This window comes from Adiantum capillus-veneris, chromosome 27 (genome assembly GCF_014529385.1).
Source record: "Adiantum capillus-veneris isolate H3 chromosome 27, ASM1452938v2, whole genome shotgun sequence".
NCBI classification, from domain to species: Eukaryota; Viridiplantae; Streptophyta; class Polypodiopsida; order Polypodiales; family Pteridaceae; genus Adiantum; species Adiantum capillus-veneris.
In genome coordinates, this window is record NC_140957.1 from 110,838,285 (window position 1) to 110,859,121 (window position 20,837).

The following is a 20,837-nucleotide window of genomic DNA, read 5'->3' on the forward strand; positions in this document are numbered from 1 at the left end:
GAAGTTGAAGCTATCTCAAACCATTTCTCTTATTATTTTATTTTATTGTTTATTGTGTAGAAATTTTTTAAAATATAAAATGTATATCTATTTGAGCTCAATCTTTCATGGGAAAACCTCACACACTCTCTGAGTCCTTGTGCAACTCGCAACCTTGGCCACATGGGCATCTCCACTTGCATGCAAGTTTTCCTCGGCCAACACACAGACCTGTCTCCCCTTCTTCTGAGTAGTTAAGCCTATTTATGGAAGTGGTCAAACTGCGACAATAGGACCATATTAGAGCAAGAGGTGGGACGCGACATCAAGCAAAAGGGACTCCTGCTATGCTAGAGAGTAGAAAGACAGTAGTGGTTGAAAGATTGGCTCCAAAAGAATAGGGGTTTGCCCATGGACTGATGGTATTGGGACACCTCCGTCCTCGACCACGCCTACATAAACTCGCTCCGTGCTCTTTAGTGATGGCACCATTGATAGATGATCCCTCTTGTGGAAACTCTCATAGTAGAATGTCTCATATGAGTTGAAAGCATCTATTTGAATGGCTAACACTGCATCTTCAATCTTCCTTAAAAATCAACATCGGGTTTGCCATTGGAAATGATCTCGGCAAGCAATGAAATTGATGCGAGTGTGTACGCAAAATTTGCATTGAGTCTTGGCAGAGTTCAAGTATGGAAAGCTGATTTGGTATGTGTAGACCTCCATCTCTCTCTCTCTCTCTCTCTCTCTCTCTCTCTCTCTCTCTCTCTCTCTCTCTCTCAGCTGAGCACATGCAAGCAGTGAATTGTGTTCCGTGCTCAAGAGATAACCCAGCCTCCTTGCAATCCGTGATGGAGAATAAGGATGCACAACTCGTCTGTAGGAGGGGCTTGTAAGCAGCGCAGGAGACAGAGAGATCAGTTGGTGGATACTTTCGATGAGGCTCATCTTCATCCGAGGATCGTGAGCAGCACGAGAGAGAGAGAGAGAGAGAGAGAGAGAGAGAGAGAGAGAGAGAGAGCTTATGATGAGAGCGACTACTTGAGAGGGAAATGGAGATACCATCTTAGAGGACCTACGTCAAGAGATAGATATATTTTGTTTTTTTGCGATGGCTTGCCTTATGAGCCCTACCAACTGCACGGCTCATCAACTGATGGTGTAGATGAACAGGCAGCAAACCTATGACAAGGTCTACACATGAACAGGAGCTAGATGTGAGCATCCATGGGAGGTGCAGGGCATCAAGCCACATAAGAATGCACTCCAGCTTCTTTTGTTTCAATTTGAGAGATTCCTTTGGAATCGAATATGACAAATTAGTAGATTTGTTTTTGAGATAATAAAAAGCCTTTCAAAACATCTTTTTTTTCCCTTTTTGCAAATCTCACAATATGTGAGGTTTTATTAAAATGAGAAAACCCATTACATCGGCACCATGCTCAATCCGAGCCATGTCCACATATATTCCATTGAAGACTCACAACCAACCTTCAAAATGTGGTGGACTTGACACTAAGAGTTATCCACTTCCATTCATCACATGTTCTATTTTTTTCAATCCTCTGTATAATAACTTTGCTAGCTTGGATGATCTCTGCATAGCTGGCTCCCGAAAGATCCTGGGTAAACAAACGACCATTCTTGGCCTTCCAAACATGGTGACAATAGAAGTACCTAACCACCTAAGTCTGAATAACCGGGTTGAGGATCCTTACCCCACCTTGGTCAATTGGTCTAGCGACTACATCCCATTTTGCCCATTTCCAAAGGTTCGAGCCTTTGGTGTTACTTTTTCATAAAAACCTTTTAATTGGTGTCAAGAACTCTTTCTAGTTACTTTTGGCTATTTTGAGGAGCGGGCTAACAAAGGCAATGTAGCGGATCATGAAGGAGTTGATCACTTTGATGCGGCTACGGAAAGGCAACAACACATACTTCCACCTTCTCATCTTGCTCTTGACTTTTTCTAGGACCCACTGGAATCTTTGACTATGCTTTAAGCCCACCCCAAGAGAGCCTTGAGAGGCCGTTAGGGTGGGTTTGCATAGTGCATGGAAACTCTAAAGAGGAGAAAAGGTTAAAAGAAGACTGAAAAAGAAAAAAGACACAAAAATATTAATCTACGTTGGACTAGCTCTTTATATGGACATGAAAAATTGTTGACTTTCCATTTTTGATGAGATTTTCATTCTTTAAACCCACGTACCCTTCATTTATACATTTGACATGTTTTGAAAGGATTTTTCTTTTTCAAAGATTGAAGGGACTATCACTACTATTATTTTTGGCACTAGTAAAATGGCGTCGTAGGCGGCATGGCCCCTCTTACCCTCAAGTCCCTTGCTGCTCACAAATTTCATAAAGCAAATCAAGAAAAATATTCTCTCTCTCCCTCTCTCTCTCTCTCTCTACTTTTGGTCTCATAGATCTTTCTCTCTCACTCTCACTCTCTCGCTAGGGTGAGTTGGTAGTAGGCACGACTCTCTCTTTCTCTTTCTCTTTCTCTCCCCTTCTCTCTTTGGGGTGAGTTGCTATGCCCCTCCCTCCTTCGTGGCGACCAAGGGAGTGCCAAGCACAATGTTGCTATGCTGAAAACAACCCAGAGCTCCTTGGTTGTGGCTAAGTTAGGCATATCCTACAATCAAAGCATTTCAAGAGATGACATCCTGGACAGGAAGCTCCTCAAGCACTTGTGTGCTTTATGAAGTGCACCATATTTGGCATACATGTCGACCAACGACCAAGGCAGTGCCAAGCACGACGACTTCTTTCAACAACCACTGTCTAACAATATCATCGTGAATTCTTTTGCACATATCAACATCCTGTGTAATGCCACACGCCTTCAAGGTGCAAGTGTATATGACTGCATTTGGAGAGATGCCCTCTCTGCACCAGGTGAAAATAGCTCTGTCGATATTAAGTACTTCAACCATGGTGTTCCTGTGTCTCAACACTGTTGTATGCCGAAGATAAAACAGGGTGGAAACTCTTGTCCGGAGAGGTGCGTCGTGTGGGGGCAATGTTGGTGAAATTTGAAAATGAGACTGTTGTTGACGGTTTTGAGGTGCAAGGGAAAGAGGTAGGTGTGGTCTCTCTCTCTTCTCTCTGTGTTTGGTGCATAAAATTGCCAGGCTGCCAGCTTCGCGTATCTCGTACGCTCACCGCTCTCTCTCTCCCTCTATCTCTCTCTCTCCCTCTATCTCTCTCTCTCACTCTGCATCTGCTGAAAACAACCTAGAGCTTTCTGACCCTAACCCTTACCTTCAAGATGCAAGCGTATGTGATTGCATCTAGAGAGACATCCTCGCTTCGCATCCACCGAAAATAGCCCATAGCTTCTTGGCTCTGCCCAAGTTGGGCATATGACACAAATACTGCATTCTAAGAGACGACATCTCGGACATTAAGTTCCTCAAGCTCTTTTTGTGCTTAATGAAGTGCACCACATCTGGAATACATGTCCAGCAAGGCAATGCCAAGCACCACGTTTTCTTTCAACAACCCCTAACTAACCATATCATCGTGATTTCTTTTGCACATATCAGCATCTTGTGTAATGCCACATGCCTTCAAGGTGTGATGATTGCATCTTCAGTGAAAACCCGCAGAAAACAACCCAGGCAAGGTGGGCATATCCCGCAATGAGTGCATTCCAAGAGACGACATACCGGATAGAAAGATCCTCAAGCACGTTTTGTGCTTTATGAAGTGCACCACATTTGGAACACATGTCGACCAAGGCAGTGCCAAGCTTATGTGATCGCATCTAGAGAATAGCCCAGAGCTTCCTCACCCTAATGCCTTCAAGATGCAAGCATATGTAATTGCATCTGGAAAACAGCCCAGAGCTTCCTCACCCTGATGCCTTCAAGATGCAAGCATATGTAATTGCATCTGGAGAGACACCCTTTCTTTGCATCCGTCGAAAACAGCCCAAGGCTTCATGGCCATGCCCAAGATGGGCATATCTTGCAAGCAATACATTCACAGAGACGACATCCCGGTGAGGAAGCTCCTCAAGCACTTTTTGTGCTTAATGAAGTGCACAACATCTGGCATACATGTCAGCCAAGCACGGCATTTTCTTTCAAGAACCGCTTCTCTTTTCTTTTACCCAGCAAAAAGAGCCGAGAGCCGAGAGCTTCTTGGTCCTTTCCAAGTTGGGCATATCCCGCAATCAGTGCATTCCAAGAGACGACATTCTGAACAGGAAGCTCTTGAAGCACTTTTTGTGCTTTATGTTTTTGTGCTTAATGAAGTGCACCACATCTGGCATACATGTCTAGCCAAGCACGACGTTTTCTTTCAAGAACCGCTTCTCTTTTCTTTTACCCGGCAAAAAGAGCCGAGAGTCGAGAGCTTCTTGGTCCTGCCCAAGTTGGGCATATCCCGCAATCAGTGCATTCCAAGAGACGACATCCTTGACAGGAAGCTCTTGAAGCACTTTTTGTGCTTTTCTGACATACGTGTCAACCTAGAGGGTGCCAAGCACGACATATTTCTTTCAAAAACCACTAACTAACAATGCCATCCTGAATTCTTTTGGCCATATCAGCATCTTGGGCACCACCCACAGTCAGTTCATTCCAAGAGACGACATCCCAAACACGATTGCAAGCATACATGATTGCATAGGGAGAAATGCCCTCACTCTCTATTTGTGCTGAAAACAACCCAGAGCTTCCTCACCCTGATGCCTTCAAGATGCAAGCATATGTAATTGCATCTAGAGAGACACCCTTGCTTTGCATCTGTCGAAAACAGCCCAGGGCTTCATGGCCATGCCCAAGATGGGCATATCTTGCAAGCAATACATTCACAGAGATGACATCCTGGTCAGGAAGCTCCTCAAGCACTTTTTGTGCTTAATGAAGTGCACCACATCTGGCATACATGTCCAGCGAAGCACGACGTTTTCTTTCAAGAACCACTTCTCTTTTCTTTTATCCGGAAAAAAGAGCCGAGAGTCGAGAGCTTCTTGGTCCTGCCCAAGCTGGGCATATCCCACAACCAGTGCATTCCAAGAGAGGACATCCGGAACAGGAAGCTCTTGAAGCACTTTTGTGCTTTATGAAGTGCACAACATTTGGCATACATGTCGCTAAGGCAGTGCCAAGCTTATGTGATCACATCTAGAAAGACATCCTCGCTTCGCACCTGCTAGAAACAACCCTGAGCTTCTTGGCCCTACCCAAGTTGGACATATTCTGCAATCATTGCATTCAAAAAGACGACATCTTGGACAGGAAGCTCCTCGAGTACTTCTGTGATTTATGAAGTGCATGACATCTGGCATACATGTCAACCTAGAGGGTGCCAAGCACGACATATTTCTTTCAACAACCACTAACTAACAATGCCATCGTGAATTCTTTTGGCCATATCAGCATCTTGGGCACCGCCCACAATCAGTTCATTCCAAGAGACGACATCCCAGACACGATTGCAAGCATGCGTGGTTGCATATGGAGAGATGCCCTCACTCTCTGTCTGTGCTGAAAACAGCCTAGAGCTTCCTCACCCTGATGCCTTCAAGATGCAAGCATATGTAATTGCATCTGGAGAGACACCCTTGCTTTGCATCCGTCAAAAACAGCCCATAGCTTCATGGCCATGCCCAAGATGGGCATATCTCACAAGCAATACATTCACAGAGACGACATCCAGGTCAGGAAGCTCCTCAAGCACTTTTTGTGCTTAATGAAGTGCACCACATCTGGCAGGGAGGCTGTTGGACCAGTGAATCATGCTACAAATGCCGCATGGGAATGATTGTGAGAAGGGATAGTGGAAAAACTCTTGAGCGTGTATATGGGAGTTTCTTGCAGTGTTGTTTGAGCTAGCTGATGCCACATACGCCCTTCCCTAGCATGATATTCGACTGCAACTACAAAAGCGTCGGTAGGTTTAATCCCACCAATTACGACTTCCTCACCTTGAGCCACTACTTCTCCTTGACCTCCCAGCTTCGTCGCGTCAAAGACACGGCAAGCTTCTCCTACTGCCTCCCTCGCCGCTACTCACACGACACATCCACCATCACTTGTGGTGATACTGTTGATATCCCACCCACACCGTTTTCACTCCCATGATCCTCAATCCCGTCCACCTACACCGCATGTAGTCTGTCCAAGTCAGTACGGCCAGATCAATGTTGTCATCGCTCGCCTCGACAAAATCTCTCCCCACTTCTTTTCAAACGACCCTCATAGCAGCAGGGTTAGCGCCTACATCGACAGCGGCTCCATCGTCTCCTACCTCCCTTTATCCTTTACCATGTTCGAAAGGCGATCAAAGACGCCATCGCAACTACCGCGCTACAGCCCGTCTGCACCGAACAATACCTCTTTGGCTACTTGGACACCTGCTACCAAAGGACTCACGACGACATACCAGATGATCAACCAATTTACTCAGGCGTGCCTCAGATTATCTTCCGATCGACGACATTGACCTCGTCATCCCGCCCGAGCATGTACTGCTAGTTCGCCTACAACGACCCGAAGATAACCCCGCCGATCGCGTTTGCCTGGACTTTGCCAAATTAGATATGCCTTACCTAGCAGCTCACATACTGAGGGTGATGGGTGCCTTGGGCTACGGGGCTACAGTAAGTGTTTACAAATAGCGAGCAACCTTTTGGATGTGCGAGCAAAGGCTATTACTGAGGCAACTCTCTCTCTCTCTCTCTCTCTCTCTCTCTCTCTCAGCGCACTCAAGTGCAAGCGACACTATCGTAGCTGGGTCTGTTTATGGAGCTTGCGACACTTGTTTTTTTTTTTGGGGGGGGGGGCCGACGGAATCCCTCCCCCTTTTATTATAGTATAAGTATAGATATAGATATAGATACACATTCACCAAAATATCCCCATTTTTGCAAAGATGCAGAAGAAGGTTGTCAACTAAAGATTCAAAATCAAAAGCTCCACCCAAGTACCTGCCAAATGCACAACACAAAGTCTACTGTTGGCACAAAGTCAAATTCTTTAGACACAAAATAATCGCCTTCATATAAAAATGCAAATGCTTGCAAAAGTCTGCATGTGAAATGTAACTGTAGGTCTTTTCCTAGACAATTGTAAGCAGAAACATGAAAACTATATGAGATGTCTACAACAAATTTGATTAGAACTGATGTTCTTCACCTTCCTTTCACACCCTATCTCTTCACTTGATACAGATGTAAAAGGGGGAAGAAAAGAAAAACTCGTGACAAATAGTGGTCCTGCTGTTGCAGGGTTGAGTTCCCTTTGCAAAGCTAAGTGAGAACGAAAAGCTGTGTCAGGGCACATCCTTACAAAGCAAGTTGCTAATGCAAGGCATTTTGCTTGGCAGAAGCACAAAATCTTGCATTTACATAACCCCTACTTGCAAGAGCAACATAAAAGATTCAGATGAGGAACAGACCCCACAGCTGCGTTAATTTTCTTTGCAGTTGTAGCTTCGGGTTGAATGTCTTCCTTATACAAAGCAACTGTCAGCACAAAGGGACATGTTAAAACGCCAGAAGCCCGAGCCCGTAGAATGTTATTACGATCTTCCTGTATGCAATAGAACACCAACGTTAAAAAGTGTGACTATAGTTCGCAGTGTGATGTACTTCTCCAGACATCATATCCAGCGAAACAATGTACCCAATGGTCTCTTGCGAGAATATGGTGGGTTCTGTCGCACGCATGCACACCGGCCCTCCTTGCCTTGCATGAGAGAGAGAGAGAGAGAGAGAGAGAGAGAGAGAGAGAGAGCTTCCCCAAATCCTCCAGCCTTCAGGAAAAGCAGCTCCACATGAGAGACTCAGAGAGAGGGAGAAGGGGCGGGGAGAGAGATGTTGCAACCTGCATCTTGTGGGTTCTGTCATGCACGCGTGCATACACACACACACACGATGAGAATGTAAAAAAGGAGAGACAGAGAGCGTACTCACATACCTACCTAAAAGTTAACGTTCGACTGTTTTTTCAAATCGTTTGCAGTTCTTACGTACAGAACCTTGTGGTCTGTCTTTATCTCTCTCTCTCTTCGGATATGGGCCGGAGCTTTTGCTAGACTAAGGAGCATGCACCGTGTGGCGGGGGGGGAGGGGAGCCGGAATTCCTCCCCCATTATCTATTAGTATAGATGCTAAAGGCTTTAGTATCCATATGTGCGAAGGTCTTTCAAACTTGTTTGCTTTAAATGTGTTTCATTAAAAGTTGAAGAGAAACAAAGCATTTCCTTTTAAATCCTATTTCCCAAAGCTGCTTTCAATATTTTTTGGCACGATGAAAAAGACTTTAAAACAAAGGATTAAAGAGTATGCATAAGAGTTTGATTCATATTGTGAAGTATTGATTAATTTATTTTTTAATAGTCTCACTCTTAAAGAGTCTGGGTTTATTTAAAGACTTCACAAAGATTCATTTTATTATATTATTAAATTAATTTATTATTTTATTTGTTTTTTAAATCTATCTTTTTTAATGAAAGCATTAATATATTTTTTGTTTTAGTTTTTATTATATTTTTAAATTAATTATATATTATTTTATTTTGTTTTGTTTTCGAATAATAATGTGTAATGTGTATCTTTCAGCTTATTAATTAAGTGGAGCCTTTTTTAATATATAAATCATTCGATATTAATATGGTTGGAGGGTTCATGAGAGCCGATGAAGGATAGTACAAAAAGAATGTGACTTCACCATGGAGGTTGTCCATTGGCACAAAAGAAAATTAAACTTCTCTGGACCCACAAAAAAGTTATCACGCCTTTCTTCTCTCCGAAGAACTGTTCTACCGTCCACTTTTCAACACAAAACGTGGATCGGTGTGATTGAATTGAATCCAAGAGCTACATGCTCAACAACACTACCACTACACTATAGTTCATTAGACGTCAAAATCGTTTAGAATAAATTTTACAGAGCTACCTTCATCCCTTGTGAACGAAGAGAGAGGTGGAAGAAAGAGTATAAGGTTTTTGTTGCCAAATCTTGTGAATTTAGTTTGTGTATTCACAATGTATGTACAATAAATAATATAATGTTTATTTTTATTTTTATATTTTATTTTGTTTTCAAATGATAATGTGATCTTTCATCTTATTATTTAAGTGAGACCTTTTCTAATATATAAATCAATTTTTATTATATATGTATAATGAATAATATAATTTTAAATCAAAATACAAAAAAAATTTATTTAAACTTGCTTTTCCTAAATCTCATCCCTCCTTTAAGTTAAGAGGCTTTGGTGCCTCTTTTCACTTTGCTTGTATTGATTAGATTTAATTTTTCATATAAAAACTTAAAATTTTATAGTTTGCCATTACGTTAAGGGCGTAGCGCTTTGTGGTTGCATGTCCTAATCATTTTGTGTGTGTGTGTGTGTGTGTGTGTGTGTGAGTGAGAGAGAGAGAGAAAGAGAGAGAGAGGAAATTTTGTGCATGTTTCAAAGATATTAGTGAGAGTTAAGCTCCAATGTCTAAATGCGTGTGCGTATAATTTTAACAAGAGGTCTAGAAGAGGATTATATATGTTCCATCAATGGCTTCTCTCTACATCTATTAGCTTCTAGTTCCAGTTTCGCAAAACTCATTAATTTCTTGCTTTGATTCCGACGAATCTAAAAATTTGAAAGCAAAAGAAGCCTCAACACGTCAGCATCAACTCTTGGCACTGGTTCCAGTGGACGATGATCATCCTATCACTCATCTCTTGCTCTCCATCTCGACGTTATGCCTGCAGGTTTTTCTTCATCATCATCGTCTCCGCCCCGTCTGCACCCCTCAGTTCCTCCATGACTTGCAGCTTGAATCACGCCGTCTCCTGCATTTGCTGCAATACTGTCCGAGGCAGGCACCTCCATGGCAGCTGATTCTGTGCTCTCCCTCTGCCATGCACGACCACGGACCCGCTGTCTTCCTCTAACCCTCCGCCTTGGCCCTCATAGGTCAGGTGTGCTGCTATCGCCTGCCACCTCCCTCTGTCCCTGCGAGCTCGCCTTGTCTACGAGAGCACGAAAATTGCTCCTTGTTCCCCTCTCTCTCTCTCTCTCTCTCTCTCTCTCTCTCTCTCTCTCTCTCTCTCTCTCTCTCTCTCTCTCTCTCTCTTTCTCCATCTGGTTCCTGCGCCAACGTTTGAGAGGCAAAACCCTCCCTCTATCTCTGTCGCCTTCGACCTGACAGATGCATAGGAAGAAACCTCCTTCACACGCAGCAAGTGACGCGGACTGAGAAATAGGCAGAGAAGATTTTTTCTTCTTTTTTCATTTCTCAACTCCACGTGTCATATGGCATCTTTTTTGTCTTCAAAGCCATGCAAAGCACTCAACTTTTCCTTCAAACTGGAAAGGGGATCTTTGCAGATTCCTATCAAAACTAATGAAAATGTCGTTTTGGCTACCTACTAGCTTCTAGTTCCCCAAGAATTTTATCATCTTCACACTGCTGGACTCACACACTCTATGTGTTGCCTCCATGTCCTAGCACAGTAGCTAGTCTTCGGATTAACATATTTTTTGGTTCAACTATCCTATGATGGCATCCCCCGAACATGCCCTCAAAAGCTTCTACGCATAGTGGTCACACCAACCCAGCCAAAGTAACTTTAAACAGCCAAAGTAACTTTAAAAACCTCGTTTGTGGTTAGTGGGGGGTTTTTACTATATGGCCAAGGATTGAAAGCATCTAGAGCAAGGGGGGACTTGGCTCTAAATGGCTGCTATAGATTTAGAGGGTACTATTGGCATATAGCACAACAAACCATACAAAACATTCGAGCACATAGGTAGTCACTGAGTGGTCAGATAATTGCTCATACTATCATATACTGTGAGAACTTCAAACTAAAATCAAAGATGGCTCGATTTGGGTGCTTGTAGATCAGCTCATTACCATTAACCAGGATGTTTGTTCCTAAAATTATTCATTAATCAACAATAATGCAAGGAATTATGATCCTTGTTTACCAGTCAATTTGGAGGACTGTCTGTAAATGGTGGGAAAATATAGCTCAGTATTGTCAATTATCCACAAAGGATAGGCAATTTACAAGTACTGATCTTGTGCTAAAGGATATGCGGAGTGTGTACATTAGCACAAAGAAACTGAATTAAAAAGATTATTTCTCTACTCGGAGTTTGCTTCCCATGATACAATGTAGGTTGCAACTAAGTTTAGCCTCGTCCTATTTAAATCGGGCCCTCAAACTTGAACACTAGCTACGGTGGGGTTGTTTACACATCATAGTAGCGCAAGGTGCTATGCATGTTGATGTGAGAAAGAAAAAGGAAACTCAAGGGTACAAGCTCCTACATGAGCATGGGAGTGTTTGCTTGTATATCCGCATATGAGCAAGCTTCTGTGTGTGTGTGTGTGTGTGTGTGTGTGTGTCTCTGTGGCCTACCACCTAGGGGCCTTTCTACCATCTTGGTTTTCTCCCAATGATGTGGCAAGATGGATGTTAGAAATAGCACACAACTAGGGAGAGACATCAAAGAGTCGACATCGCCCCTCATGCGGTCTGACAACAGCTCTCTATGCTGATTTTGGATGATTTTCCAATTGCACTGGATATCACACATCAGGGAAGTCTCTCTCTCTCTCTCTCTCTCTCTCTCTCTCTCTCTCTCTCTCTCTCTCTCTCTCTCTCTCTCTCTCTCTCTCTCTCTCTCTCTCTTTGGCCTACCACGGACGGGCCTTTCTAAAGTCTTGATTTTCTCCAAATGGCATGGCAAGCTAGATTTTAGAAATAGCGCACAACTAAAGACATCAAGCAATCTCCATCCCCCCCCCCCCCCCCCCCCCCCCCCCCCCCAACGGGCTGACAATAGCTCTCTATGTTTATTTTGATTGATTTTCCCATTGAATGGATGTCACGCATCAAGAAAGTGACTATGTGTGTGTGTGTGTGCGCGCGCGCGCACGCGCCATTCTCACTGGATCTGGTCATCACCAACGGTGGCCAACATGACTATGATACATGTGGCCATCAAGAAGAGAATGGGGTCTAGGAGGGCCTCTTTGTTTGGAAATTTAACGGAGTCAAACCTCTAGTATTAAGACAACAATCAAAGGGCAATTTTTGAATTTAAATAGGCAAAATGTCTAGTTCATTTAAATTTGAATTTCCCCCCAAAAAGAAATTCAAAATCTAGCAGACAAAACCATATCAAGTAAGATATCTTGATGTTTAGATTACAGATCTATAGTTTTCGCTCAAATCGGAGTTCATATGTAGGAGTTATGGAAGGCCCAAAATCACAAAGTTTTCCACCCCCTTTTGGGGGGGAAAGTGCATCCTTTGACCATTCTTACACACCCACCATTCTTGCACACATGGCATGCACCTATTTGTCAAAATGCTAATCACCTCCATAATCTCATGGCAAATAAAGAGGACCTCCTAGACCCCATCCTCTTCCTAATGGTGAGAGCAACAACACAAGAGCAGAAAAGGGAACTTGGAGCTCAAAAGAGTGTCAATGGGGGAGCGACATTCAGATGTGGCCTAAGCAATAAGAAACACCTGGAGTCGAAGATGGTATTTGCAGCAACAAGCTACAAGTGGGCTTGCACTCTCAGCACACCCTCTTGACTCATCAAGATCTATCTTACGTGCCTTACGGACATCGTTTTTGAGGTTAAATTCTTTAGACTAGCGCTGCATGATTGATTCAAAATTCCCATTTCTGTTTGGATGATTCAGTAAGAGAAATGCACTCAATCATTCCACAATGAAAGGGCTTTTCTTCAAAATACCACTCTTTGTATTTCCAAGAGAAGACAAAACACAAAGGCACTCTTTTACTTGCTGCATTGCCCCCCCATCTCCTCGCTCAAAGCACAACTTGTGAGCAAATTCCTTGTCTCATTGTAAGGGCATTAGCTTGTTAAGAGGATTTTTTACAATGTGTTTGTGAGTTTTTTCCTTTGGACCAAAGTTACATGATGTCTTTGAAACGTTTCTAGCTGCACTTGATCATCTTGTTTCAACTTTTGTGATGGTTGAAAGCTAGATTTTTGGAGCTGCACCGGGCTTGGCCTGGTCATGTTGAATCTCACAAGTATTTAGTTTTCATTAATGCTTACATTGATAGTTTTAATATCTTAGATTATGCTTGTATAGTCCATATGGTGAATTATTGGAGATTTTCTACAGCTCTTTCATGTTCAGTCAAAAACACATGCTCAAAACAAGTAGTCTTTCTCTCCCTTAAACACATGTGCATGTTTTGAGACAAGCCTCTTCAAGCACACTGAGGTAGTCATGGAGGAGTTATTATCAATGATCGAGCGAGTTGGAATTGTCTACAAGGTTATGCATCATTTATCTTCTTCTGCAAAGGTCATGCTTTCAATTACTGAGAAGAGCTATCATTTCACTTGGGGGGTAGTGAGATAGATAGCATTGTTGTGGACATAAAGACCAAATAAAAGAAAAGCCGGAGATGGATATGGATCATAGAGCAAGCTTAGAGCATACCAAAGAAAGATTCAACAAGCTGCAAGTAGAGTATTGAAGATGCTTGGCCTCAAAAATCCCATGGATGAGTGTTGAAAATTATGATAAGTAAATTGCTATCATAGTTGAATTAAAAAGTCCAATGTCCATGATCACCCGCACCGCATCAGCATGTCCATGCTCTATTGCCAAGTGCAATGCCCTATACATGCAAGCCACTCGCTCCCAAGACTCCCACTGACCTACCTCCTCATCATTTTCATCAAGCGAGGCCGTTAGATTGGGATTAATGAGAAGACCCAGCATGACATCCCCCAAGATCGTTGCCTCCACAAACAGCTCAAAAGGGCCCTTTAGAGCCCACTGCAGGCAATAATCTCAATGCGATGAAGAGGTGAGAGGGCGCATTCCAAAAGCCCTGCTCAAAGGCACCTGAAAGAGCCCCCACGGCTGATATGTATCGAGTCCTACTCGGGACAATTGTAATAGCTCTCATGGATGTCGTAAATTGTGAGAGCGCAGATGAGCCTTGCAACCCAAGACAGAGTATGACCTCTGCTAGCTGAATCCAAATTTGTACCTGCTGTAGATTGATTTCTTGTGGCCCCTTTCTGGAATAACACACGGATTGAATACAGCCCTGCAGGGTGCAACGCAATGTAACCCACGTAGGGACGATTCGAATGTATCCTAGTTCATGAATCTGCGTCACTGAGGCCTCTTCTCTCCGCACTATGTTGCGGCTTGAACCCGAAGGTTCTGGCTTTTGCATATTCCCCTTAGTGATCCCTTAAATTCCTAAGGGGCCACGCCCATATGACACCCCTATTCAAGTCCTCCTCACTATGCACTTCAACAAGAGGGCCTTCCCATGCTCGAGGCCTTGAGACCGATTGCGACTTTGCATTAAGAGCGTGAGAGGCAATGGAGGATGATGTGGGAATTAGCAAAATGTGGAGGTTGGGTCATATATATCTCTTCGTCAAGAAAACCATTAAGAAAGGAACTCTCAACATCCATTTGATGAAGGTCCATGTCGTATTTGGCGCAAGTGTCATTAGAATATGAAAGGTGGATAAACCGAGAGTAGGAGAGAATGTCTCGAGAAAGTCAAATCCATAAACAAAGAGGGCTCCATGCTCAAGTTTGTGGTTGAGAATGAAATTGAAGCATTAGCTACATGATAAATAGGAGTTGAAGCACGTTGGTGGCTGGCAGAATAGAGAATTTGATGGTGCTCTCATGCAAAATCTCTAAAATGGAGCAAAAACGTGGAGCTCTTTTAGGTTGAGTGTCGAAGTCTTTCTCAGCTAGTCTTATGAATAAGCACCTGGTGCATATGGAGCAGTCCCTTGGGCTGAAGTTGAAGTGTTGACATCGTAAATGGAGGAAGTTAGATGGGTAGAGGAGATGCAATGACGATCGCGAGGATTAGAATGCCCCATTTTCTCTCAATAAGGCAATTTTGTTGTGGTGTATGAGGAACAATAAATTTTATATGTAAGATAGGGGTATGCTAGTTTTCTTCATTGATTGTTGTATAAGCGTAGAAAGGGGGGTCATATTCCATAAAACAAGTCGTATTTAGGGGTTTTATCAAAGTTGTATGCTCACAGGTGGTGTCTCGTTTTGTATATAGACTGAATCCCCCGAGAATTCATCATATCTCTTCAACTCTCTCTATAAAAATCTTTGATCCAATTTCTCAATCTTGTGGGCATTTTGAACCCACAAGTCCATACATAGTACAAAACTTGAGAAGGTAGATGATAGGTCATAAAATACATCCGAGACATCATGAGCATAATCTATACCTATTCGAACATTAAGAAAATCTATGATGATAGGTGCATAAGATAAACTTCAAGAAAAGTCCATAGGTACACCCATTTCCCTAATTTGAGATTCATATTTGTTAGTGAAGGACCCCAACTTCTAAGTAGCACCCTCAAGTATCCTCCCTCTCCCCTTGTGCACCAATGCATCTTGCCCTGTAAGAAACAAGAAAAAATCTAAGACATGGAAACATGGGTAGCAAGCCAATAAAAGTTAAGCTAAAAATGCATGAATACACAAACATGTAGCATAGACATGTATGCTTAAATGCATGCTGCCTACCCGTCTCACGTTTCAAACACATATCCCCCGACATCTTTGATGAATTTGATGCAAAACGGAGCAGCTTATTGATCGCATAAACAAAACTCTTCTGACTTAGCATAAATTTGGAAAACAAAACCTTGTACCATGCAGTCTGCTACAAGAGACATCTGTATCCTTTGAATTTGCAACTTGCACTTCATTAGCCCTCAGGATCAAATGGGATAATAAGGAATTTCCCAAATACTGGAGCAACATAATATCCACATGAGCATACAATTTGTGTATCAATCAACATAAAGCATTTCTCGAGCAAATATGCTACCCCTGTTTCAAATAGCACGCAATTACTATGCATAATTAACAATATCCATCCATATTGAATCTACTGAATATCCCATTAGGAAAATATTGGACTTCTTTGGGGCCTTGTAAGGTTTGGGATTAAATTTCTAATTGGTAGGGGGTTAAGGGGACACAAAAAACCTCTTAGTGGTTTTGAGCTAGAATATGTCAGTTTTCAAAAGAAACTGACTAGTGGGGTCTTTGGCCCATATTTAATAGGCCTTGGAAGATGGACCATTGGTTAATTGGAGGGGAAGGTGCAAATTGTTTAATGGGTAAAAGAGCAAGGCTCCATATGATGTGGGGGTGCAATCTTGACCATTGGATCTTACACAAGATCAAGGGTAGAGGTTGAAAGGCGCCATTTGAAGTGGGGGGTCAATCTCGGCCTTTGGATCTCAATCAAGATCAAGGGAGGAGGTGAAAAGGCGCATTTTGAAGAGAGGGGAGCCCATCCTAGCCACTAGATCTCACTCAAGATGAAGGGTGGAGGTTGAAAAGCGCCTTTTGATGATATCCATTGGATGAAAAAAGGATCTAATGGTTGAGATTGAAGCCCACCCCCCCTTTCCCCCTCCCCAAATTCAAATTATATTGTACCATCATGTCATCTTCACTTTTCTAACTGTCACCTCACTGTCACACCCCCTTTTCCAGGTTTTAAAGGCTTGTAAGAGCATGGTATTCTCCTCTAAAAGGTTGTTTTGACCTAGGCAAACCAAGGGAAGGAGGGGACAAACTATGACACACCTAGCTCCTCCTAGTTGTAGAGTGTGTCCACCACCCTCTTCCTATTGGCTGGCCTCTAATTAACCTTAATCCCAAAGGGCCCCTAGAGGGTCCATATTTCTCCTAATGCTTAGAATCTCTTGGATCAAACACCATTGAGATCACATAATAGCATTGATGGGTTCCTCAATATACTAGAGCTTCAGCTAAAGCATAGTGCAACACCCACATCCCAAAACTTTTGGCAACTTGAGCTCATTATCAGCAAGCATTAAAGAATTTTGACTCCCTTTTACTGGCAGCCAATTAGACATCACTGACATAAGCATCATTAGGAATAACATACAAATCCAGCCACATTTGGCACATTGTCCAAGGATATGAAAAACCTACCCTATGCACTTTTTGCAATATCAATGATGATTTAGCATCGTCACCCCCTCTAGCTTCATAGCCATCATGAAAAACCTTGGGAGTCTCTAGACCTGTATCATCTAATAGGGTTTCAAATTGTTTATGAAAAACAACTTTTTCCTGTAGATCTTCATCCATAGCATCCTCGGGAAAATCACCCTTGGAAGTCTCAACATTCATCAAAACTGTAGGAGTATCTCCTCATGTAGCCCATGTACAAGCATAGATGTAGAATCCTTGTCGATAACCTATTCACAGCGTGAGCATGATCTAGGCAATCTTCATACTCATCCATGTCATCGTCTACTTCCTCATCTTCATCGGTGTCACTTACCAATCCATCATAGCACTTTAAAGGCTCATTTGACACCCCCTTTGAAGGGGTACGTGCATCAAAAAGCTCTTTTATACTGTTATAATCATCTCCTTCAGATCCAATCAAGAAATCATCAATTATGGCATCTTCTTCCATGATAACAGCATCTGCAAACATATTGTTATGGAATTCTTAGGCTTGTATTGGGTCCACAACCTTGGTCACTTCATCAGCTATTGTGTATATAATAGCTTTGTTTATATAATCATCTGTAGCAAACATGTTGTCCTACTTGGTTATAGTGCACATAGTTTTAGTAATATCCTGTAGATGCTCACCTGCTTGATGAACTCCTTCAAAATAATCCATGTTAAGGTCGGTAGCTTGTGAACCACTTGTTGTATAGTCTATGTATTCACTGGGACCATTATTGGAGGTAGCGTCCATGCGAGCAATATTTGAAAAAAAATCATATAATTATGTTTCAACATTAAACTCATTGTTTACCTTTTCTTCGTTGCTCAAAATATGCTCCTCTGAAATTGAATTTGCTATTTCTTTGGCTTTGCTTCTTGCAGAAATGTGTTCACGAAACTCATCGTAGTTAAGGAACTGTATCTGATCCCCTTCACATTTACTGAAGACAACTTGGCTTTGTTTAATAATTTCTTTTATTTCCAGATCTAGAATCCTTGAGCTTTTGCAAATAAATTCCTTTGCAAAATAGTCCAATTGTGTGGGATATGCTTCTGCGAGTTCCTGAACTTGTCTTTTAAAATCCCAGTTTACAACCTCTTCAAAAGCTACAATCACCCAATTTTTTGGAACATTTTGGCTCTTCATCTCGGCTTCATAACATGCAAAAAAACCTTATGGATCATATCCCTGAAAATTATGATACTGCTCCCATACAACATCGAGTACTAGCTCTACAACATCATCAATCTACTTTTTTATCTGCATGGCTTTTGCTTACTGTAGACATCCCTGAACTAATTCCATCATTTTTGGTAATTCTGCAACTGCTAGATTTTTATCAAATCCATTGAAATTGAAATCGTCACATAAACTGCTTCATTGTTTTGGCATCTCCATCTTAACCTCCCACCCGGCTCAGTTTCGCGGGGTTCACCAAAGATGTCCAGGGATATGTGTTCGAAATGTGAGCCCGATAGGCGTGGGGCCTCTGGCTGTGAGAGGTATGAAAGAGAGAGAACAACAGACACTAAAAGTTGTAGCAATCACCATAATCATCGATTTTTTGAACAATGCTTTCAATTCAATCAATGACGAAGGCGGGTTGTTAGTAGCACCGTCACTCGAATTAACTAAAAACTAGGAGTTTAAGCTTCCTTTACAAGATTAAACGGGGCCGTTAACGGCTTTGTGACTTATCAATCATGATTAACAACACTTAAATTGATGATCATATCGTTTTTCTTGCGTCAATTGCCCTCATGCCCTATATGCCCTTAGCATTTCCTCTTGAACTCGGAAAAACCTTTCTCTTTGTGTCGTCAAGAGCTCTCAAAAGCAAATCTCATCCTATTGTCGTTCGTCTCCTCTTCAATTGGTGATAAGAGCTCTGTAAAAGCTCTCTAAGCTCCCTCTATTTTTGTGTCCCCTTGTCCAAACACTCTCCGTCTCTATCTCTGATTTCTTCTGCCTCAATTGCCAACAATAAGCTCCAAAGTTCTCCTCTGAATGTCTTGCTCTTTTTTCCCTTGGTACTTCTTTGTCTTTCTTAGTTGAGAGATAGAGAGATAGAGATCTCCTAGCTCCTTCTTCTCCTTGAAATTGCTCTTCAAGCCTTCATTTGCTTCAACCTCCTTCTTTCCTCGTTCCTCCACAAACCTTGCTTAACCCCTCTTTATCTTCTTGATCATGCCACAATTCGTGTGTTGCCGCTTACTTTCCTCCTTAAGGTCGAGAAGGAGAGATTAAGTCTTGCTTACTCATGCGATCCTTTTTGTTCATGCCTTGCTTCATGCAAGCCTCTTCTTCTTCCTCGCTTTCATCCAAGCTCTCCCCACTCGAGACCTTCAACTCCCCTCTTCCTTGCCTTTGTCAGAGCTCTCCCCGCTCGAGACCTTCAACTCCCCTCTTCCTTGCCTTTGTCCTAGATCTCCCCGCCTCTCTTCACGTTCCCATCCTCATGCAATAACACCCAACTTGCTTAAAAAAAGGCCCCTTTTGCCTCCCTAAGAAATGATGGTGTCCCCTGATGATGAGGCAGTCGGATATTGCAATAGCGCCAAACGCAGCGCGACTAGGGCCAAAATGGAGCGCCACGATGAGCTCTGCATTTTTCCCTGCTTTCTCGACTTCGTCCGATGCCTCTTGTGATCGGCACGAGTGATTCTCTCTCTCTCTCTCTCTCTCTCTCTGCACCCCTCACTGCCTGCACGCCATGCTTCCTCCTAACCCCCTCCTTTTCACATTTAAAATACCCTTTACTTTTTTAACCGGATAGCCACCCTTTGTGTCCTGTGTGCGGCCTTGTCCTCTTGGGCATCCTTTATGTGGTGATTGGGCTTGCTTTATAGGTGGCTGTAATAATTAGGTACACCATATTTGGCATTCACATCACCCAAAGCATGGCTAAGCACAACATCTTCCTCCAATAGTCCTTGACTAACAATATCATCGTGAATTTTGTTGCCCATTGCAATTCTCTGGATAGTGCTACTTGCCTTCAAGATGCAAGCATAGGTGATCGCCTCAACGAATGGCCTTCCTTTTGCATTGGGCTAAAATTATCCACAAAAACCTTGCCACAACCGTAATGGGCATATCAAGTAATCAACAGTGCTCCAAGAGACGACAATTTTGAATTGAAAGCTCATCGGCTTTCGTACGTGCATTACATTTGACAAATACATAACTTCCAAAGCATATGTATCCATTAGTCATCTGGCATGCAGCTTAACTCAAGCATTTCCAAGTGCGGCATATTTTCCCAAAATTCCCAGATGGCACACCGATCGAGCCTATCAGACCGGTACGGAAGTGGCCTTTGGTGAATCTTTAACGACCAATATCTTGGCAACTAGAACTTTGATCGTTGATTTGAAAAAATCGATGCGCTCCACAAAGTGAGCACTTCAAGCCCATGCATTCACTTCATCTCTGATCCTTTAGTTGTAGTTGCCCAATCCGGTACGGATCTACATCAACTTAAACTTCAAACTGCCATAACTTTTTTACCATAGCTCCAATTGACGAGCCGTAAAGACAGGTTAGTAGAGCACTTCAAGCACTGCAATTCTAGATCATAAAATCCCATTTGTGCTTACTTCAAGCATACTCTTTTCTAACATCATTAAGGCATCTATTGGCCCTTTTAAGCCGCATATGGTATACATTAATCATAAAACTAACTTGTTAGCAAGTCCTAAACACTGATCATTCATTAGGTAAGCTTCAATTCAGCTTGATGTGCATCTTCCTCGTATCTTTTGTAGCATGGGAGCAGAGATGCACGACAATGTGATGACTCACGA

At 42.6% G+C, this 20,837-nt stretch overlaps 1 protein-coding gene across 1 annotated transcript; it reads left to right on the top strand.

The window, feature by feature from the left end:
* The first annotated feature begins 2,162 nt into the window (after positions 1-2,162).
* LOC147422567 (uncharacterized) lies at positions 2,163-6,495 on the top strand. Its single transcript, XM_086503138.1, has one exon. It carries the CDS (start codon positions 3,932-3,934, stop codon positions 4,508-4,510), a length of 579 nt encoding a protein of 192 aa, XP_086359264.1. The 5' UTR covers positions 2,163-3,931; the 3' UTR covers positions 4,511-6,495.
* Positions 6,496-20,837: the final 14,342 nt, after the last annotated feature.